The 24,591-nt window shown below is 39.4% G+C and overlaps 1 protein-coding gene across 1 annotated transcript in view; it reads right to left on the bottom strand.

Annotated features, from left to right (window-relative positions):
• The window catches only part of Dnaaf5 (Dynein axonemal assembly factor 5), a 612,890-nt gene that overhangs the window by 361,404 nt on the left and 226,895 nt on the right, over positions 1 to 24,591 (bottom strand). The window contains exon 6 of the mRNA XM_067149642.2: positions 930 to 1,080. Within this exon, the coding sequence (XP_067005743.2) occupies positions 930 to 1,080 (151 nt within the window). The remainder of the gene's footprint in view (positions 1 to 929; positions 1,081 to 24,591) is intronic.

Genomic DNA, 24,591 nt, shown 5'->3' with positions numbered 1-24,591 from the left:
GCATTCATGAGATAGAAAATTTCCTCAATGTTGTCATCAAATCAGTCCTGCCTCTTCTGCTTTAGAAAACCAATGGTTTTATCAGCTGACTTTGTGATTATCTTCCGAAAAGTGGCCCTCTCTTGCTGAACGTCATTTGTGCTAACTGGATTAACTGTAAGTTGGACATTGATCTTATTCTGAAGTTTAAATGTGTTAAACTTTCCTCTGTCCAACAATCATCAATATTTCTTGCTGTTCTGGTAATAAGTATGTCATTATCACACTGCCAGGTAAGGATGTGACAATGCATCCACGAGGTCTTGAAGTGGTGAGGCAGTCGAAACTGCCAAGTCCTTGTTTACACATCTCTCCCAACTCTGCCCAAGGAGTAAGAGCTTAGCTGCAGATCATCAGCACTTCCTAAGAGTGGAATGCAAAGTATTTCACTGATTGCAGTAGGTAAGTTCACAGCGAATCCCTTTACCCTGCCTTCAGTGGACAGTCTGGTTTCACATCAATGTTGAGTCTAGATATTTCCTCTGAGCAAAGGCCTAGATGTCGAGTTCTGACCTTCCACGTACCAATTTTTTGATTTTCATCCACAGGAGGAGCGACCCCTTGAGTGCGGCTGCCCAGATGGACATAAGACAGGACTTCCAATGTTTAGCCCAATATTTCTAGAGTCTTCTGCACGTGGGGTGGGCAGCGGTAATTCAAAATTGGCCTGCCAAAACACAGATGCAGGACTGAATTCCTGAATAGTCACAGGGTCTCACATCTGCTGCCAATATGTAGGTCCAAATAAGGGGCTGCCCCCACCATCCATATACCTTTACCATTCGATGTTAGAAGTAATAAGTGACATCTGGAATAAGTCCCACTGGCGTGGTGCAACATAACCCTACATAGAGCTATACGAGTTACAAAGAGTGGGATATAACACTAACCTTTAGCACCGGTGACTACACCAGGTTCTGTGGTCAGAGCAATCACAGTAATAAGAACTCCAAAGAGATGATGGTCAACATCTCTGCAATCTTCCTGGCAGATGGTCATCATAGATTTGCAGCATTTGATAAGCTGGACCTGATACACAGCCTGCAAAACAATCAGCAATTAGACATAAATCCACATTTCTAAAGTAGCACTGATAACATGATTAGCATTGCTCAACATTTATGTCCACTATATTTCTAATGAAGATTCTTCAGAAAGCTCTTCTGGTTGTACGTTATAACTTCTGAATGTAACAAAACAACGCTAGAAGCTATTCAAACAGCAGTGTTTGCCATTTTCTTCACATACATCCTCACTTTGTTTGGAAAATGATTTCCTGTCCTTTTCTCCCTGAAGATGTGTACATGTCTGGCGAGTTTGGTTTACCTTCAGGTATTCCCAGAGAAAGAAATCACAAAGTTGAGGCCGTGCAGTGACAGCACACCAAATTACAACTGATAAACTTCATCTTTGAGTTCTGTATCAACACTAAACAACTTTATTCCTTAATAGAATAGGAACTTCCAGCTCCACCTCATTAGACCATTCATATTCAAACAGTTATTATATGAACTAGGGTATGTTTTTGTTGATTCTTTAACAATGACTTCACAAGCTTCCTTACTGACAATAAGGCATAAATGTACATTCTACAATGTCATATCTTCTCGGTACTAAGAAGAAATCTACAACTGAATTTCCGGAAATAAACATTAGAAATAGGTTTTCTGCCCTAAATAATTTAATCCTGGAAGAAAGTGATCGCGCGCGTGAAACCAAATCATCGCGATCCGTTGCCGTGCCGAGTTTGAAATTTAGGCCTAGAATTCAGATTCAAGACCCAGTTAGGCCTAAATCAGCGAAGGTAGCTGTGTTTGGTGATAGCCAAGGAAGGGGAATTGCGGGAGTGATTAACGACGAGAATATAGCAGCAACCGGAGAAATATATCCAGGAGCTTCTATCAGCAGGGTTGTGGAAAACGTAGAAGCAGCAACTAGGAACTTCGGGAGCGGCGATGCAGTGCTTATCATCGGTGGGACGAACGACGTAGCTCGCGACGACGCCATGAATGTAAGATCACAACTTAAACATACACTAGGGAAGCTGACCCACACTAACGTTTTTGTAGTGAACGTGCCCCACAGGCATGATTTGAGTAGAGATTCGTGTGTGAACATTGAAGTGGACAAGGTCAATACAGATATTGTTAAAATTTGTAAACATTTTCGGAATACTCAGGTTATTGAATGCAGCAGCTTTGAGAGATACTGTTATACAAAACATGGCCTCCATCTAAACAATTCAGGTAAACGAAAGATAGCAAATATTGTTCTAGATTTTATTAATCTTAAGATATGTACTGTAAAACAGGCAACTCCCTTGAGTTATAATACTGACCAGGAAAACTAGTAGAAAGAACCAGCTATACTTTAAGCTGGCTCAGTCAACTAGAAAAAGAAACTCAGGATAGTAAGGAATTTCAAGTTACCCAATTGCAACAGTCAAGTTTTAGGGAGGAAGGGGGTCTGAGATTGCTCTTGGTAAACTGTCAAAGTGTAAATTTCCGGAAATAAACATTAGAAATAGGTTTTCTGCCCTAAATAATTTAATCCTGGAAGAAAGTGATCGCGCGCGTGAAACCAAATCATCGCGATCCGTTGCCGTGCCGAGTTTGAAATTTAGGCCTAGAATTCAGATTCAAGACCCAGTTAGGCCTAAATCAGCGAAGGTAGCTGTGTTTGGTGATAGCCAAGGAAGGGGAATTGCGGGAGTGATTAACGACGAGAATATAGCAGCAACCGGAGAAATATATCCAGGAGCTTCTATCAGCAGGGTTGTGGAAAACGTAGAAGCAGCAACTAGGAACTTCGGGAGCGGCGATGCAGTGCTTATCATCGGTGGGACGAACGACGTAGCTCGCGACGACGCCATGAATGTAAGATCACAACTTAAACATACACTAGGGAAGCTGACCCACACTAACGTTTTTGTAGTGAACGTGCCCCACAGGCATGATTTGAGTAGAGATTCGTGTGTGAACAATGAAGTGGACAAGGTCAATACAGATATTGTTAAAATTTGTAAACATTTTCGGAATACTCAGGTTATTGAATGCAGCAGCTTTGAGAGATACTGTTATACAAAACATGGCCTCCATCTAAACAATTCAGGTAAACGAAAGATAGCAAATATTGTTCTAGATTTTATTAATCTTAAGATATGTACTGTAAAACAGGCAACTCCCTTGAGTTATAATACTGACCAGGAAAACTAGTAGAAAGAACCAGCTATACTTTAAGCTGGCTCAGTCAACTAGAAAAAGAAACTCAGGATAGTAAGGAATTTCAAGTTACCCAATTGCAACAGTCAAGTTTTAGGGAGGAAGGGGGTCTGAGATTGCTCTTGGTAAACTGTCAAAGTGTAGTAAATAAACAATTAAAATTCAGTACATTGATGGAATCTTATGAGACTGATGTGGTGATAGAGTGGAATCGTGGTTGAGAGAAGGGGTGGGTAATAAAGAAGTATTTCCAGAAGGGTACACAGTCTATCGTAGAGACCGAGGAGATAAAAAGGGAGGGGGGGTGTTTATTCTGGTGAAGGAAACTTACTGTTCACATGAATGGTTTACCGATGAAAGGGATGAAATATTAGGGATAAAATTAGTTTGTGATAATATGAAGGAGGTGGGAATTATAGGAACATACAGGCCTGGAAGAGAGGAAAGAGACATGGAAATATTTGAGAAAATAATAGATTATACTCATAAAAACAATAATAATGATATGGTAATAATTGGGGGAGATCTAAATTTGCCTGAAGTTGAATGGAAAGGAGCTGCAAGTGAAGCCCATGAACAGAAACTGGCAAATAAGTTAATTTGGGAGGGAGGATTTACACAAGTAGTACAAGAACCGACTCGTCTCAATAACTTACTAGATGTATTCTTGGTTAAACCATGGGAAATTGTTGATAAAACTGAGGTAATTGAAGGAATAGGAGACCATAAGGCTGTAATAATGGATGTAGGACTCGTACCAAAAAGGCTTAATAAGAGGGTTACACAAGACAAGAAACTGTACAGAAAAACTACAGTTGATGAATTTGGGACTTACCTTAACTCACAATTCAGTTGTTGGATAAGTGAAGGGAGTAACGTGGATACACTTTGGGCTAAATTTAAAGGAATTATTTGGGAAGGAGAGAAGAGATTTGTACCTGTTAAGAAGGGTAAAATGACCTCAGACCCTGTTTATTATACAAGGGAAATAAGAAAATTAAAAAGAAAATGTAGAATAGTAAACAGGAAAATCAAAGAGGGTAGGGAGAATAGAGAAACTAGAAAACAGCTAATGAGGGAACTGAATAGAGTGAAAAAGGAAGCAAAAGAGAATTATATAAATGGCATACTTCAAGAGGGTAATGACCACAAAGGGAAATGGAAAAAGCTGTATTCATATATCAGGAATCAAAAAGGAAAAGGAATCCAAATTCCTACAATGGTGAGAGAAGGGGGTGAACACTATTTAACAGATACTGAGAAAGCAAACCTATTTAGTAGGGAATTTAGAGATTCAGTAGATGATTGTCAAGAGTTGGAAACCGAAACAGAAGATAGAGAGGGAGAGAGACAGAGGGAAACAAGAAGCTTCTCATTCACAAATGAAGATATTTTCAGAGAAATCCAACTGCTTCAGCAAGGAAAAGCAGCAGGGAGTGATCAAATTACTGGGGAGGTATTAAAGACAATGGGGTGGTACATAGTGCCTTATTTAAAATTTCTCTTTGACTATGTCATAAATAATAGTGTAATACCAAAGGAATGGAAGGAATCTATAATAATACCAATTTATAAAGGAAAGGGTGATAAAAGGAAACCAGAGAACTACAGACCAATCAGCCTGACCAGTATAGTTTGTAAAATTCTGGAGAGTTTAATATCGAAGTACATCAGAGGGATATGTGATGATAAAAATTGGTTCATGAGGAGCCAGTATGGATTTAGAAAGAAATTTTCTTGTGAGGCACAACTGGTGGGATTTCAGCAGGACATATCAGATCAGTTGGATTCAGGAGGTCAGTTAGATTGCATAGCCATAGATCTTTCCAAAGCCTTTGATAGAGTGGAACATGGAATATTATTAAAGAAATTGGAGGGAATAGGATTGGACGTAAGGGTTACACGTTGGATAAAAGCATTTCTAAATTCAAGGGTTCAGAAAGTCAAAGTAGGAAATAATGTATCTCAGGAAGAGAAAGTTTGGAAGGGAATTGCACAGGGTAGTATAATCGGTCCGTTACTTTTCTTAATATACGCAAATGATTTAGGGAACAATATAACATCAAAAATAAGATTGTATACAGATGACATAATTGTTTATAGAGAAATAAACAACATTGAGGATTGTTCAGAATTACAAAGGGACCTTGAAAGTATCCAACAATGGGTTGAAGAAAATAATATGAAGGTTAATGGAGGCAAATCAACTGTTACAACTTTTACAAACAGGAGCTTTAAAACTGAATTTGAATATACTTTGGATGAGGTAGTTATCCCAAAAGATGGTAAGTGCAAATACTTAGGTGTGAGATTTGAAAGTAATTTGCACTGGAAGGGTCATGTTGATGACATTGTTGGGAAAGCATACAGATCATGTCATAATGAGGCTACTTAACACGTTCCCTGCGGCAGTGAATTTCGATGACTTAATGTTACGTCGTATCGGCCCACCGGTGACCCGATGCTGCCTTTAGTTATTATCGGTTCGGGTCACCGGTGACCTGACGAATTTGATTTTCTTTACTCCCTAGTATGAAATCCTAAACAATGCAAGTGCACTTGTTGTGTGCGTTATTGTTGAGGAGACATTCCAGCGTATTTACCTGTGCGATTCAACAACTGCGTGAAACAGAAATGACCCCGGAAATATTTGGGTCACGGGTGGGCCGATCAAAACTAGCAGTAAGTTATGCCTCGTTCCTTTACTTCAATTGGAACACTATGTTGCCATTAGTTAACAGCAATTCGTAACTAGGACGTAGTTACTAACTTCGCAATTCTGGGAAGTTCACACCGACGGATAAGAGTAACATGTTTCGGGGCACATGGTGACCCGAACCGCACGGAACGTGGTATAGGCCCACCCCAGTGCTGTCCTAACCCTCTTTCTTTTCCTTGCCACCGGTGTGTCGGAATGTGAAAGCTCCATACCTAAAGACGGACGTGAAATTGCTTCTAAATATTATATACGGAAGATAGTAAATATGTCAATAACTACTCCAATAACCTCTATTGGATTTCCTAAGAGCAATTTAGAAAGCAGATATCAGAAGGGTAGTACTCCTTAAACAACAGTCTACCATCTGCGGGAAGCAACACTCTAGGCTTCATTCGCCGTAACCGCGCTAAACGATTCCCGCGTAAAAATATAGGTCAGACAACAATCGGGACTCAGGGTGACCCGAAGCGATATGAATGGAAGATGAAAAAAACTTTCTTCGGGTCACCGGTGGGCCGATCAAAACTAGCAGTATGCCTCGATCCTTTGCTTCAATTGGAACACTATGTTGCCATTAGTTAACGGAAATTCGTAACTAGCACGTAGTTACTTACTTCGCAATTCTGGGAAGTTCGCACCGACGGATAAGAGTAACATGTTTCGGGGCACATGGTGACCCGAACCGCACGGAACGTGTTAAAGGATGCAACAAAGAATTAAAAGAAAAAAGTTACTTGAGTAGGGTTCGTCCATTATTGGAATATGCAAACAGTGTTTGGGATCCTCACCAAGAATACCTAATAAAAGAAATAGACATTGTGCAGAGGAAAGCAGCAAGATTTGTAACAGGGGATTTCAGGAGAAAGAGTAGTGTATCAGAAATGTTAAAGGAACTTGGGTGGGAAACTTTAAGTAAGAGAAGGGAGAAAACTAGACTTACAGGATTATATAGAGCCTATACAGGAGAAGAAGCATGGGGAGATATCCGTGAGAGGCTTCAGTTGGAAAATAATTATATCGGCAGGACTGACCACAAATATAAAATTAGAAGGAATTTTAGCAGAAGCGATTGGGGTAAATTTTCATTCATTGGGAAGGGTGTGAAGGAGTGGAACAGTTTACCAGGGGTAGTGTTTGATCCTTTTCCAAAATCTGTACAGATATTCAAGAAGAGAATAAACAGCAACAGAGAAAATAAATGAAATGTTAGAGGGCATTCGACCAGTGCAGGTTATTGTATATAAAAAAATGTGTGTGAATAAATTAATTCCATCCCCTGGTCTAAGGAGTTTGGACAGCCAAAGTAGGGGACTGCCTGTAGGGGTGAAGTACAGTGGGGACTTCGAGGGCCCTGGGACCGCTACGGTAGCTGTGAAGGCCCTTCAGGAACTCTGAAAAGTGGTGGCAAAAGGGGCTCTGGTTAAGACGCAGCAGGTCGTTATGCTACTTAGGATCCAGAACGGGTAAAAAAAAAAAAAAAAAATTGCAATGTAAATATTAATGTTATACCAGTTGTATAGTATCATTTGAAGTAATTCCACATACTGTATATCAGTTGACTATATTTGTAAGTAGGACAGGATATATTATAAGTAGAATTTTGTAAACAATATAAATTTATTAAGGATGAGCTGTGTGTTTAATAGAAAACATTGTTAGCGTAAATTGTATAATATTGTATTATAGGAAAAATTTTCTTCTCTTGTTAATTTAATATTTAGTGCTTGACAATAATGTATTTTAGTGTACCATTTGCCACCGAGGTAGACACCTCATTTGCAAATAAAGAGATTTTGATTTTGATTTGATTACTATTCAATTTTAAAATTATGTTTATCCACATCGATCCACCCACAGCAATACGAGAAAATGACAACGTTTCAACAACTCAAATCTGTTATGTCTTCTTTACAAGAAAAATTCAATGAACCTCTCATGACCTGAACGTTTTTTACAGAAAAATGTGTTTCTATCAGCAAAATCGTTGTCGCACGATGTATTTGGTACCAGTTACAAGAACAATGCAATGATGACCATCATACCTGAACCCTTCTGGAGAAGCACGAGACAGAGCAGCCGGTTCGAGTCCCGTTCGTTCAAAACATTTTTACTATCAGAATATTGACGTTGGCTGGCAGGGTGGGTGCCAAAAACTTGGATCAAATTCCAAACCTCTCCACAGTGAGGGCATATGACGCTGTTGATGGTGACAGTTGCATGTAGGTTTCTCAAAAGGATGCAGATCCATACACAATTCCTCTGAAGATGGAAAGACAACAATACCTGTTTTGGTCCATCCATCTTCTTCTTGGTCTTCCAGCTGCTCTTCTACCTGTTACTCTTTTCCAAATAAGCACATGGTAACCTTGTGCTATGCCCAAACCATTTAAGTCTAGATGACCTAAGTCTTTCCTCATCGATTCATTTAGACCTAGATTTTTCACGTCATCAAGTCGGGTCTTTTGGAGGGGAGTTCTAAGAAATTTCATTTCACAGGCTTGAATCCTACTACAATCCTTTGATGTTAGTGTGCCAGGATGAGTGGAACCTTCTTATCCCACAGTAGATGTCTAACATAGGCAGGCTTATGTACCAGTGAGAGAAGACTTTTAACTACTTACATTTCTTCATACATTTTAATACTGTACGTACTCAATAAGGGGCCGCCTGGCGGAGGCGGTAAAGGCGTGCTCCGTTCGCCCACAAGGACACGGGTTCGAATCGCCGTCAGGAAGCCGTAAAATTTAAGAAACGAGATTTCCACTTCCGGAGGTGCACATGGCCCTGAGGTTCACTCAGCCTACACCAAAAGTGAGTACCAGGTTAATTCCTGGGGGCAAAGGCGGCCGGGCGCGTGCCGAGGTTAACAAGGGCGGAAGCCTTTACCTTCCACTCCTCCAAGGGCCTGTACGGAGATGACTTTGCTTTGCTATGTACTCAATAAATTTGTTTTTGGTAAACATTTCAAGAACTCTAGCTGAAGATGGCTGACTGTTTGAATATGAACACGTGGAACCACAAGGTCACCTCATACATGAATTTAAAACTTTGAATCACAAAAATATGTAAGGATATTTTGGTTTTGAAACAATGTTTACAAGATAATATAACATCAAAATTTGCCACCCTCAAACTCAAAAATTTCAAAAATACTTTAAGAGAATGGAAAATGATCAATAAATTAAATACAATGTGCATCAAAACCAAAATCAAATTCCTTTTGCCAACTGAAATCAGGAAAAAATTACAAAATTCCATTAAGAAATAACAAATTGTACATTCCACCATTTCACAAAAACAAGTATCCAAATTAAAACAAAATATAACAAACAACAATATAATAGTAAGCACTGCAGACAAAGGTAATATGTGAGCTTTGATTACATAAACAAAACTTCTTTAAAAAACCAATAAAGATCCTATTAATAGAATCTTTAAAACTTACCATTTTCAACTACACTTTTTAACAAACATGAATACATCAATATGAATTGACAATACAAAAAAAATAATGATGTTCCTATCAGACCGATCATAAACTACAAAAAGACAGAAACTTCCTCAAAAGTCAAAAGGCCGATTGCAGAAACGGCATTTAGATGATGTCTACGGTTAAACAATGCCTAAGTATGGCTGCCACATTGCAGAGACGTTATTTATCACTTAGAGACTGTCTAAAACCGATGTTCAACCGGTCATGTTTAAACACTGCCGAGAGCACTGTTTAACCTCAAATGACAGGAGTGAATCACAATCAGAGGTTATGTACCGTGAAATATGTAATTTGCATTATCATGTTGAGACGATTCCGGGAAGAAAGGTTAGTCCGACGACCTCTCCGTGGGTCACCTGTCGCTACATCGCAGCAATTCGTTTGACATGCACGGGGAGATAATAAAAAAATAAGGTTCCGCTTTACGAGAGACTTGTTTCTTGAGACTGACAAAGTGACAGTCCGGTAACTGTCAACTTGAATACAATTCTTGGCAATCGATATATTTTATTATATACATGGGGTAATTTCCATGGATTTATAGGTCACTTCGACTACATACATATCACAATAGGGAACATGCATGATCCGGGGTTTTAATTAAAAATATGCTAATCTGATTCAAAATTTCATGCAGAATTCAAAAATGTGATCAGAATGTACAAATAATAACTCTAAACATGATAAAAATCTACGAAAATGTCACGTCACGCAAGTATGCGATCTCATTGGTCTGACGTCATCGTACAGGTTGACTGAATTAGCAGACGAAATAACACATAGCGTGCTGTGAGAAGCAGGATACACTTCGCGTATTGCTACTTTATGTTAGTGTCTGGTATGGTTAAATTCGAGGTCTATACATTGGATAATAATCTGAGTGGTATATTTTAGACTTAAAATGAATCCTGCGCAGACAGTGAGGCAGAAAACTTATAAATGGTGTAGAGTTCCGATGTGCAATAGCACATCGCATACCATACCAAACAAATTGTTTATAAATGTTCCAAAGACGCTAAAACTAGGCAGAAATGGATTTTGGCGAGCCGGAGAAATGCTGGTGATATATCGGAAAAGTCTACAGTTTATTTTTTTGAAGATTTTAACGTAAGATGAATTTGTTTGAATTTTCAAATCACTTTTCCATGTCAGCTGTTCTAGTGGTAAAACTTTAAATTTTAATGTATTATGCTTTATTTAAATGCTTCAATTACATCTTGGAATATGAAAGTAATAAACAGTGCATTAAATAATGCTGATTATTAAAGTATTCTCCAAACCTAACCTATGTTTTGGGTGATCCATGTCAAGATAATAAATCAAAGGGGTTATGAACCATTTTGACAGCTCTAATTCTACCAATATCTCTTGGCATGGGACAGTTATGTATGTCTTTATTGAAGAGCTTAATTGGTAAAGAAATTTAGGCTATATCTAAATACTCTATAATGTAACAAAGAATAGGCGTGTACATCATGAAAGGAAACAACGTGAATTTAACAAACGTATAACTCTACACAAAACCAATGCTTGTCTGTCGGGGGTCTTATAAGTTAACAATGCTCAATTATAATAATTATCATAATATTAATGAAATAAATAACATAATTGCACACAGGTGAAAATAGTGATGTAGGTGTTCAAAATATTATCCTACTTAGCCAAAGTTTTAGGTTATACAAGCCAAGTCAATAAACCGAAGGGTAAAAATACCGCGCGAGTTGGCCGTGCGGTTAGGAGCGCGCAGCTGTGAGCTCGCATCCGGGAGATAGTGGGTTTTGAACCCCACTGCCGGCAGCCCTGAAGATGGTTTTGCGTGGTTTCCCATTTTCACACCAGGCAAATGCTGAGGCTGTACTTAAGGCCACGGCCGCTTTGTTCCCATTCCTAGGCCTTTCCTGTCCCATCGTCGCCATAAGACCTATATGTGACCGTGTGACGTAAAGCAAACAGCAAAAAAAAAAAGTAAAAGTCACAGCACCCAAAGACATTCCTGTATTGAGCGACTAAAATGTCACCAGGACACTTTTCTTTCCAGATATGCTCAGCTTGTTAAAAGCCAAATGTAATTAATGTTATTGTCTTCACGTCTCGCTAACTACTACTACGATTTTTGGGAGACGCCGATGTGCAGGAATTTAGTCCTGCAGGAGTTCTTTTACGTGCCAGTAAATCTACCGACACGAGGCTGATGTATTTGAGCACCTTCAACTACCACCGGACTGAACCAGGATCGAACCTGCCAAGTTGGGGTCAGAAGGCCAGCACCTCAACCGTCTGAACCACTCAGCCCGACTTGTGAAAACTAGATGAAGTCATATTTATCTTTATCATGTTTAATTTTTTCCCTCCATAAAGATATTTAATTCTCTTTCATGGGCCCCGGAAGTGGGTAGGCCAGTTGTCCCAACCATAAATTTTTTTTTTGGGGGGGGGAATGATAGATTATAGCCCTATAGTACTATGATCTTTCTTTTTCCTTCTTTCTTTCTTTCTTAATCAGTTTATCCTTCAGGGTTGGTTTTCTCTCGGACTCAGCGAGGGATTTCACCTCTACCACTTCAAGGACAGTGTCCTGGAACGTGAGACTTTGAGTATGGTGATGCAACTGATGAGGAGGGCCATTACCTCGCCCAGGCGGCCTCACCTGTTATGCTCAACAGGGGCCTTGTTGGAGGATGGGAGGATCGGAAGGGATAGACAAGAAAGAGGGAAGGAAACGGCCGTAGCCTTAGGTGCCTGGAGGAGAAGTAGGAAAATACGAAAAACCACTTCGAGGATGGCTGAGGTGGGATTCGAAACCGTTCTACTCAGTTGACCTCCCGAGGCTGAGTAGAGCCTGTTCCAGCCCTCGTACTATTTGTTTTCAACTTTCGTGGCAGAGCCGGGAATCGAAACCGGGCCTCCGGGAGTGACACACATTAACCACTACACCACAGAAGCGGACTAGTACTATAATGCTACCTATATGTTTATGTTAGTGCTGAAATCCGATTTCTTACTTTACTAATGCTGAAAGCCCGAAAATGTAATGTTATTCTTTAATAGGGGAATCAGTCTAGAAGGAAATGTTGAAAGTGATGTGATATCTATCCAGGTTCGTTGTTATCCTAATCCTATGGGTTACAGTACATTGCACGTATATAAAAGACGCCACTTACAAACTTGCTTGTTATCCGCGAATTTCTGCGGCCACAAAAGTCACATTTTTCAAGAATGATGACATCTACACATAGTAGATTGTCTGACTGTGCTGTTTTGAACGTTTCTTCTGTCATTTCGAAGTTATTCGCGATCATGAATAATAAACAATCGGCTTTTAGCAACGGCTGATGCACAACGGCTGGTAGAGCTCCATGCGGTACTGGAACGTGACGTCACAGCGCGCCGCTTACGTCAGAGGCCGTTTCACTCGCCTTGCGGAAAGGCACTATTAAATATTTTTTTAATGGTAGAAAACAAGGCAACATACCACAATGTAATACGTTTACGTACTATTTCATTGGTGTACTTTTCAAAAAAAATATTTTTGAAAATGATGCATGTTCCCAATTACGTGTCCCGATCGTCTGAGGGCTGTCACATCAACCGGGAGAGATTCACTTACATTTACTGTCAAGTAAACACACATAATAGTGAAAACTAAAAAGTAGGTTGTATGGGATTTTTATATATATAATCGCATAGGTTTTCGGCAACTATCAGATAGGAAAAGGCAAGTGGTGGTGATTATCGTTTAAAGAGGACTGGGGAAGAAGAGCCATGGCCATAATAATAGCCCTAGTATTTGCCTGGTGTAAAAATAGGGAAACTACGGAAAACAATCTTCACGGCTGTCGATGATGCGTTTCGAACCTACGATTTCCAGACTGCAAGCTACATCTATATGGCCCGTACAACACACTCGGTTACACATTACTATTGCTTCATCTTCTCTTCGTCGAAGCTACGGTCTTTATGAGTAGATTACACTCACTGTAACAACGCTATAATGAAAGCTACACTTCCCCGTACGGTGGCGTGTCGCTTTAGTGTCGATAATATTATGAGATTTAATTTGCATCGAAAGCGATACTCTTATCTGTGGGCAAGTCATGCTCAGCCATATTTGCGTAATGTGTAGGAAGACAAACAGCTGACTGGCGTTCGGCGCGCGCACCAACGAATTTCATTGGTTGCGACAAGCAAAAAGTTGCATGAAAGATACTTCTGTCTCCATTTTCAAACTAAAATTGAAACTTTAAGGGATGTCTAGTTAAACATCGACTGAACATTGTTTATGCAATGGAAGATCGTGAATGATTTAGACATCGTTTAGGTAGACGATGTCTAAGGCTTAAAACTAGTCATCATTTCTGCAATCGGCCCTAATTTTTCGGTGAAATTTCTGAACCATTTGAAATAAAAACGGGAGTCAGACTGCCTGTCACATATTCTCTTTAACACTGTTCTAGAAAAAAATCATTAGAACCTGGGAAAAAGCCTTGAAAGTGAAAGGAATAAAGGAAATACATTTAGGGAGGAAAGGACAGAAGGGTTTGGCTTTCGCGGATGATCTTGCCCTCTTGCCTCACAAGCGAGAAAATGCCCAAATTATGCTGAATACTCTACACGAGATCGCTGAGAAAACGGGTCTCAAAGTATCACGTGAGAAGATGGAATACATGGAATATGGACATCAAGGTGAGAGACACTTAGAAGTGAAGCACTGGACTGTAAAAAGAACTGACAAATTTAAATATCTAGGGGAATGTATACAAGCTAACGGATTGGATAAAGAGGTGAATACGACAAGAATTAGAAAACTAAAATTGGCTTACATGTTAACCCAGAACAGATACAACAAAAGAGCAATATCTTACAAGGCGAAACTTAGACACTACAGCACAGTGGTAAAGCCACAGGGTCTCTACGCTTCAGAGAGCCTGACAATGAATTAAAAGGGTGAGCTTCAAGATATCAAAAAAAAGAAGAGGAGAATCTTAAGGAAAAATTTAGGAGCACAGAAAAATGCTGATGGGGAGTGGAGGAATGGAAAAAATGATGAACTCTACTAAAATACACCGAAGAAAATCACTGTCACCATGTGAAAGTGAAGGCTAAAATTCTATGGGTATCTAGAAAGAATGGATGAGAAACGGCTAACTAAGAAAATATTCAAGTACATCACTGGACCGAAAGCTTCCATGAAGTGGGTATAAGAGGTAAAAAGGGATGCAACAGAAAGTGGATTTACAATGGATATGATTCACATAGAAAAGAATTTAGAAGATGAGTGGACAGCATCAAAACATTCCAGGAGAAACCACCAAAATGTAGACCCAAATTATTTGGTCATATCTGAGAAAGAAAGGAAGATCAGAAGTGAAAGTAAAGTTCCCAGATGTTGACAGTCAAGACCTGCTGGGGTGTCCTTCGAGTACTTCGAGGCCACATGTCTGCGTGGTCACATGCCACCATAATGCAGCAGACTGAAGTTCTGTAGTGAGCAGTTCACATGATAGGAGGTCTGCTGGGTTTTATGTCACCATTGAACTGGAGTCAAGTTCTTCTGAATTTCCATTACACATTTACAAATTAAAGTTTTTGAGCAATTAGGAGCTCCATAGCGTTGCTCTTGAGATATCATGTTCCGTAGAGCAGCAGAAGTATTTGTCACAACAGCCAACAATTCAACTGAAACTCTGCATTTATCCGTGGTTCTGATGTACAGGATAGCTCCACAGAACATGTGGATTTGCTTAATTCAAAACAACCAACAACAATCATTCTCATTTCCACAAACCACGGACCGTGAATGAATCAGGCATCTACAGATTACAGAGTCAGACTTGTTTAGCAAGCTACATTGGACAGACAGAACACCAGGTACATTGAACATATTAATGCAGTTAAACATAACAGACATTCAGCCATGGGTCTACACACGCACGAATCCAATCTTAAATTTTTCGACATAGACAGAGGCCTGCAAATTATTGAAACCATGCAAAAGGGACCCCTACTCATTATCAAAAAAATGTTTTACATATCGTTAGACCAACAAGTTACTTTTCATCATAATCTGAACGAATCCACCGAATAAACAAACATTCTTTACGAGGCCATTCATCTCCTCATCACCAAGACATATCTAGAGAGAACGGCTCGACAACGAAGCACTTCCCCTCTCTCGCACACCCCCTCCACACCTCAACCAACCCAAAGCAACCCACACCCCTTCCCCCCTCCTCTCCTTGCCCCCTCTCCTGGCCAACAATAAGCACCACACACACACAAGCACAGTTGAACAGATCACAACGCACTCTTCTAACGGCAGGTCAGCATGAGCGGGAACAGAGTGAGTAAGTAATACAACATCATAAACAATTTAACTCAAACACACACAACAGTTTCTCATTTCTTTCTTTTCTTTTTCTTTTTCCTCAGAGACCCACCTTCAATGCACGTTTCCATAAGCCAGGGCCATACCATCACCATTCTACATCAACAACAATAGCTGACGACAGTCACAACTGCATTAGCAAGTGAAGGATGTTCCCCAGCTCTTCAACCAATTTAAATCTACCAATAAGTTTATTTCATACTCACTGCAAGATTATGTAAACTAAACCCAGCAATTTCTACATTTATTAAATGTTTCATTGTCAAACGTATTTTCATTTCAACTATGTCATATATTGAAACAGGACCGACAATTATGTTCAGTGTTCCACAAACACACAGCAATAATTTTAAATCAGATCCAAGAACTTTCATAAAATACCAAACATTCAAGCCAATGTATAATTTCAGCTGATTCATGTATCCATGTAGACGAAAGGTCCAACAAGTCCATTCCGCGTTCTTCAAACACACATGCAGTGTTTTAGCCCAGATCCGAGAACTCTTCTAAATGACCAAACGTTTCATGTGATTGTGTGGTATAATCAGTCATTAAGTTTTGTTTCAAAAGGTTCACGTTTTCAGATGATTGTGGCAATACCGATTGATAAGTCTATGCCGACTTATACAAACATGCGACAGTATTTTTTACCCAAATCCAGGAACATAAAGTGCCAAGTGTTCCATTCAATGTATAAATTTTCAAGTCAATGTGTATATTTTCAACTACGGTAGTGCATTTGTTTCCAGTAGATAGAAACAAGACCATCAAGTCTATTCCGTGTTCCACGAACCAGAACCAAGAACTTGTTAAGTGCCAAGTAGTTTATGTCTTTGTACTTTTCATTTCAATGCGTATATATTTCATCCAGTTTAATTAGATAGAAACTAGAGCATCAAGTCCAAGAACATTCTTAAAGTGCCATGTGTTTCATATCATTTTATGTATTTCATATCATTTTAAGTGTTTCATCTTGATTTGTATTTATTTTCAACCAGTGCATATGTTTCCATTGTTCTGTGTTCCCAGCCGTTGCCTACGAGATACACAAGGCCGGGAAATACAGCACACTAGACTCGCCCTCGAGACACTTCCGGCAAGTGCTGCTAGAGTTCTCTTTACTGTTCTGTCTCGCCCGCTCATTGCAACACATTCGAATATGAAAAACTATAAAAATTCATTAAAACTAGTAATTTCAGAAGGCAGCAAACAGATATGAGATCAAAGATAGACCAAGAGCAATTGTTTGACTTATTTTCTACAACGTATTTCTTACAATATGCTTAGCTCTCTTGGTGCCAGGCGGTAGTGCGAGCATCCGCCCTTTAAATTGCCAGAGCCGATCTGGTCGGCCATTAACAATCCAGCCGGAAGTTACCAGAGCCAATTACATCGGCTGGCTTAAAATTCTGTGATATATGTAATTTTGAGGCAACCTATAGTGAAGTGCATACTTTTGTTACAACCTGTAGTAAAGGGGCTACATGTTATCGTGTGCCTGGCCTTGCTTTGGCAGTTCTAAGACGGTGTTATACCTTTCACAAGAGTCGTTTCCTGTGTTTACAAATACCGCTAACCAGTCAGTAAGAGATTGCTCCCTGCAGTGAGTGGATTTGTGACAGGAAAATGGCATGTTATTCACGTGATAATTTTTCCGCAGGTATTGATGACAATAAATTAATGCAGTATTTAGAACAGTGCAAAGTTAACGCTGATGATTTATCGGATAGCGATAGGGAATTTAGTTCAGAGAGTAGCGATGAAATTATACCGGACACGTCCACGGAATCACCGCAGCTAAAGAAGAGATGTTTAATTGTGTCTAACAGCACTAAAGCTACTCTGAATATGGTGGTAGATGAAACTAGTGATAACGAATATGATGATGATGATGATGTCTTTGGAGAACATTGTGTGGAAATTTGTCCCAATGAACCCGACAACATTCCTCAACCTCCTGTCTCCTTCAAGGAAGTTCTTGGACCTAAACATGCCCTACCGTCTGATTCTCCGCCCATATCACACTTCAATTTACTTTTCACTTACTCTCTGCTAAACCTTATAGTCACATATAGTCCTCTATCATTTCCTAAACGCCGGTCTCCGCGGGCCAAGTGTAGCGTGCCTGCCTCTCACCCGGAGGTCATGGGTTCGATTCCCGCCCAGGTCAAGAATTTTCGCCTGGTCCTGAGGGTTGGTTCGAGGTTCACTCAATCTAAGTGACCCTAAGTGATTGCAATTGAGGAGATATCTGAGGGTGAGAGGATCCCGGTCTGGAAAACCAAGAATAATTACTGAGAGGATCGGTCTCATTGACCATGATTCACCTCGTAAAGTGCAGGTACCGAACTGAGCAGCGGTCGCTTAGTAGGTCAAAGCAAATTATGGCTTTAGTGCCATACATTTCTAAATTTCGTAAATTCTGTTGTACAGTAGAGTCTCGCTCAACCGACGTTCGCTTATCCGACACTCCGTGTTATCCGACACTGGTTGGCTTAATTTGAACTTAGGTGGATGCAATTCTGGGACACGGGGTGTGGAGGGTGCGACTGTGGGACAAGCACTGGCAGTCATGCAGTACGATTGTTCAATGTAGTATTGGTTGGGTGCGGATGTTATAGTTTTCATATCCTCTGTGAGTATGGCGAGTAAACGTAAGAAAGTGATTGTTTCTGTGGAAGACAAGTAGAGTGGGTTAAAAAGACTAGACAAAGGGGAAACTCTCCAAAAAAAAAAAAAAAAAAAAAAAAAACTTCAGTGTATGGTGTTGGACGTGTTACAGTGGGAGACTGGAAACAAACGAGGGAATAAATTGAAAAGTGGTGCTCTACCAGAGCAACAAGCGATGCACTGAAAATTAGAAAAGAAAAAAAAAAACAATGAAAAATGTGAGTACGAAAAAGTAAGTGAAGCACTATTTCTTTGGTTCACTAAAACCCAGGAAAAGGGCTTGTCAATATCTGGCCCCATTCTGCAAGAAATGGCAGTGTATATCCAGAAGGAGTTTAATAAAGGGACCCTAATTTTACTGCCAGTGGTGGGTGGCTTGATCGGTGGAAAAAAAAAAAGGGTACGACACTGGGCAGGTTCATTTCTATGGAGAAAAACTGTCAGCTAAATCCGATGAGGTGAAATTTTAAAGACAATTTCAAGAAATAATTCTTGCTGAAGGATTAACCGGTGATCAGATTTTTAATTGTGATGAGACTGGGCTGAATTTCAAGATGCTGACATCAAAACTCTTGCAGCCCAAGCCTGGCTACAGGCGTAGTAAGAAAAGAGTACAGCATCTACTGTACAGTCCAGCCTTCCTGTTTGTTTTAGTTCATATTCCGTATTATCCGACGTACTCCAGGTCCCGTTTAGGTCGGATAATTGAGACTCTACTGTATTGTAAAATTATTTTTCTAATATATACTACAACCGAAAACGAGAAACTATTTTTTCTGAAAACAAAAACTATAATATCAACTACTACTTTTTACTTATTTAATAATTCAGAATTATTTTAATACTGTGTTGTCCGCACGTAGAAAATTTGTTGTCAGTATTTGCCAAACATCGATACATACACGCGAATTTTATTGGTGAGTAAAATTGTCTTGTTTTTATTAGTGACATATGTTTGCATTTTTATTTTTTACGTTTTTATTCTTCTTGTTCAAATTAGTTATTCTATAGAATTGTATTTAGAAATACATTGTACATAATTACGTATATTCTTTTGTATCGTAAATTATTTTTTCAAAGTAGATATTGAGAGACGAAGTGCGAAAATATTTTTCTCTTCCTAAAAATAAACGTTTTTGACTCTTTATATCACTCCAAACCAGTTTATTATTCTACGTAGTCGATATGTAGAAAATTTCATGCCGGTATTTGCTATACAGCGGTAGATATACGCGAATTTTAAAATACATGTATTTCCACTGAAAACGGCCTGGCACTTTACAGTAGTAGAGTGGAGGCGGAGCTCTGGCCTCTTCCAGCTGATGGGGAGCGGCCGACTAGATCGGCTCTTGGCTCCAAGAGGGTTAAACAAAATAAGTAATTCACGAAAGAAGCAAAGAAATCTGATAGTGAGTTTGTCACTTCTCACCGATTCATTTAATTGTGCCTCAGAGCATCTGATAAGCGGATCGAGATTGCGGTCCTAAATAACTTTGGGTTTAATCGCCCTTTATCTAATTATAAGTTCAGACAAGGAAAAACGAGATCCTCGAAAAAGGACCAAAACACAATTGGCCTAATCCAAATAAAGTTAATATCGCTACCACACTAGTCATAGAATCCGAAACAGCCATAAATAAAATGCCTTTAGACGCACAAGATGAGGTTAGATTGGATGTCAAACGAACTTTAAACAAAATCAATAACCTAAAAAGCAAAACAACTCCCACTAATATTAGTTCACATAAAAAAACCTTTGCAGAACGAGAACACATTACAAAACTGGTGAAGAAAATTTAAGTTCACAACCTTATCATCACAAAAGCCGATAACGGCAATACAACGGTCATCATGGATAAAAACGATTATATCGAAAAAACAAAAAGGTTTTTCAATAATGGTTCTTTCTCCATAGTCAAGAAAGATCCGACACAGCAAATCCAACGTCTCCTAAAACAAACTTTAAAAAACACATCATTCCTTTTTACAGAACAAGAAAAAACGAGATTAATTAATATGAACCCCGGCCTGCCTACCGCTAAAGCTCTCCCCAAAATCCATAAGACCGGCGTCCCCATACGCCCCATCATCAACTATAGACCTAGCCCATTATTCAAATTGGCCCAATTCATACAAAAATTTCTTAGTAAAAACTATAAATTTCAGTCGAAAAAATCCGTAAAAACACCATCGAACTAATCGAAAAACTGAATAAATTTGAAATACAACTGTTTCACACCCTTCATTCGTTCGATATTAATAACATGTATCCCAGTATCAACACCAAAAACTCATTCCCATAATACAAAAAAACCTAAAAACATATAGTGGGCTAAGTAAACTAGAGATCCAAGACTTCATGCAGGTCCTAAAACTCGTAATACATAACAATTATTTCGCATTTGACAAATGTATTTACCAACAAGATGGACTAGCTATGGGGTTGCCGGCCTCAGGAATTTTGGCTGAAATTTACATAGATTTCCTAGAAGACACTGCAATTAATACCAATAACATTTTTTCAAATATACACTTCTGGTCTAGATATGTCGATGATACTCTGGTTATTCTAGATGACAGAATGGTTAATGCAGCTACCACCCTTAATAACTTAAATAAGATAGATTCTAATATAAAATTCACATTAGAATCCGAGTCCAATAACTCAATCAACTTTTTAGATCTTACAATTAAGAGACTTCCTTCTTCTTTAGAATACAATATCTACAGAAAACCAACCCAAACAGCGACTACTATCAGAAGAGACTCCACACATCCACACGCACATAAATGCGCCACTTACTATAGCATGGTAGACCGTGCACTAAAAATACCGTTATCCAAGGAAAACCTAAAGAAGGAATTGAACACCATTCGTGCCATTGCTAAATTCAACGGTTATAACACCTCATTCATGGAACGCATCATTAACAAATGTAAACATAGACTAAAGACAACATTAACCAAAGAAAGACCTAACCCTGCCCTATTCGCAACCTTCACCTTTAACGAAAACATACACAGTGTAACGAACGTTTTCAAGAAACATAATATTAAAATTTCGTACAGAACCAACAATAGAAACATAGGTATAGTTCACAATTCCAAATCAATAAACAGATCCGACATTTACGCAAAGTCAGGTGTTTACCGTTTTCAATGCAATAACTGTTTTTCCTCATACATCGGACAGACCGGGCGTAGCTTCAAAGTTAGATACTTAGAACACATCAATGCCATCAAATATAATAGATTTTCTGCAATAGGCCAACACATACATAACTTAAAGCATAATTTTACTACCATAGAACAAGACCTAGAAATTCTCAAAAACATAAATAAAGGCCCTTTACTCGACGTTACGGAGAACTGTTTCATTCACCTAGACCAATTTTTTAACCCTAACTTAAATCTTAATGAAATTTCAGAAAAATCCAATATCCTTTTTGACTTCCTAATCAAAGTCTTTAGAGGTATAAAAACCACGGGAGGAAAATCGATCTTTCACGCCCTCCACAGCACTCTTTTACGTCCCACACAACTACCACTCCGCCCTCCTGACCCGCCTTAAACTCTGCCTCCCTACCCCTCTCCTCTCCCCTTTCCACCCCTCTCACTCTACCTTCGTTACTCAGTCACACCCATCTCACTCGTCCACAACTCTTCTTACACCACACACACAGCACGCTGAACAAGGCGAGTCTCATATCCTATCATCCTTGGCCGCGACTCCATTTAGATTTCCATTTCACTAACTTAGTTTTTCTTTCCTTTCTTTTAAGATTCACCACCCTCGTTGAGCTGAGACTAATTTGAAGATCAACCTCATTCAATCGCTTAACATCAGGTGTCCCGGCCTTGACAAAATCTTTTTGTTGGTCTTGCCAACCTCATATAACATCGGACCTGAACTTATGTGTCTTAATTGAACAACAACAGAAGAGTGGACATTTTTACTACATTGTTTTTAATACATCGCTTTATTATCACCTTCAAACTTTTATGTTCAAAGCATCAGACCAATTTTATGCACAATACTCACCCATCAAACTACTACGCTTTTATGTGTCACATCACATCATCATATTTTACTCATTTTCTTCTAGCCTTTAAGGAGATAAGCAGTCCATCATTTGTATTCAGCCATGCAAGAGTCATTTATGCAATTTTTATGATATGTACTTTGCCCATTTGTGATTTTTGTAGCTGATGATGACGCAATAAGCGTCGAAACCGGTTCTAATAATATAATGAATAATATGTTGTGAACATCTTATATAACACGTTTTGTATTGAAAAGGTTGAACCTTCCTTAATTCTAATTGTGATTCTTTATCTAATTATCAGCGATCCAATCTTTTCCTCCGCACATCTGATATTTTGACATTCGTATTGAGGCCGCTGTTTGGTGAGCGATGTTATGCCCATTATGCAAATATTTAGCGCCGTTTCACCGTATTTCTCCTTTTTCTTCCCGTAAAATTAAATTTGTGTTCGCCTCTGTGGTGTAGAGGTTAGTGTGATTAGCTGTCACCTCCGGAGGTCCAGGTTCGATTCCCGGCCCTGCCACGAAATTTGAAAAGTGGTACGAAGGCTGGAACGAGGTCCACTCAGCCTCGGGAGGTCAACTGAGTAGAGGTGGGTTTGATTCCCACCTCAGCCATCCTCGAAGTGGTTTTCCGTGGTTTCCCACTTCTCCTCCAGGCAAATGCCAGGATAGTACCTAACTTAAGACCACAGCCGCTTCCTTCCCTCTTCCCTGCCTGTCCTTTCCAATCTTCCCATCCCTCCACAAGGCTCCTGTTCAGCATAGCAGGTGAGGCCGCCTGGGCGAGGTACTGGTCATCCTCCCCAGCTGTACCCCCTGACCCAAAGTCTGGTGCTCCAGGACACTACCCTTGAGTGGTAGGGGTGGGATCCCTAGTTGAGTCCAAGGGAAAAAACCGACCCTGGAGTGTAAACGGATGAAGAAAGAAGAAGAAAATTAAATTCGTTCTAACAGGAATAAAGCTCCTAAATGACCAATTTTAGCATGCTTTTCAATTTGGTTTGCTTTTTGGTCAAGTTCAGATGCCGTAATACATTTTTTCGGATTTCATTACCCGTATCCTACTTCCCAATTTACAGATTATTTTCTGTAATCTGGTATTTAATTTTCTCATCCGTATATATTTTAGACTAGCTGACCCGACAGACGACGTTCTGTCAAAAATAAATGACAATGGAATGAAATGAAATTCAGTCTGTACTGTACGCAAGAATCAGAATAATGCAAATGAGTTATTTTCTACTGCTACTGTAACAAACTACTGGAAAAACATGTTTTCATTACCTGCAATATAAATGTCTTGATTGTGAATAAGGAAATGCTCAAATAGGTCACAGCTAATCACTGCCCAGAAATAACCCTGATTGACTGTAACGTAGATATGAACTGTTCAGCCTCACAGAGCCATAATTATCCCCCGTTGCAAATCAAGTAATTTGATAAGTTGATGGCGTGAAGGTAATGTGGCAAAACTTACTCCTTTTTTTTCGTAGGAAATAACTATCATGGAAAACACTGATTCCAATGAACACTATGAAGATACACGATACTTTTTGTTTGATTACCTGCCGCGTAAACAAAGTTGATGGTTTTCCAACACGGGAACAGGCAACATACAATTGGGCATGCGAGAAACATGGGTTTACAAGATTAATGCTGCAAACACTCAATGAATGGCCCTGGGATTTATTTATGGTCATAGCAAAAGCGACCTGCACTGGAAACTGCAGTCGCTTAAATTCAAATGGTATGTCAGTCGGAATCATAGAGATGCGTGGTATCAACGTCTTCTCCTTTATCCTTCCCCGTTAGAATGGTTGCTTCGATTACGTTGTTTGTTATATGTTAAAAGAAATTTTTTTTTTTGCTAGCTGCTTAACGTCGCACCGACACAGATAGGTCTTACGGTGACTATGGGACAGGAAAGGGCTAGGAGTGGGAAGGAAGCGGCCGTGGCCTTAATTGAGGTATAGCCCCAGCATTCGCCTGGTATAAAAATGGGAAACGACGGAAAAC

The sequence above is a fragment of the Anabrus simplex genome, chromosome 6 (genome assembly GCF_040414725.1).
Source record: "Anabrus simplex isolate iqAnaSimp1 chromosome 6, ASM4041472v1, whole genome shotgun sequence".
Classification (NCBI taxonomy): Eukaryota; Metazoa; Arthropoda; class Insecta; order Orthoptera; family Tettigoniidae; genus Anabrus; species Anabrus simplex.
Note: the sequence above shows the minus strand (reverse complement) of the source record. Positions and strands in the feature narration are given on the sequence as shown.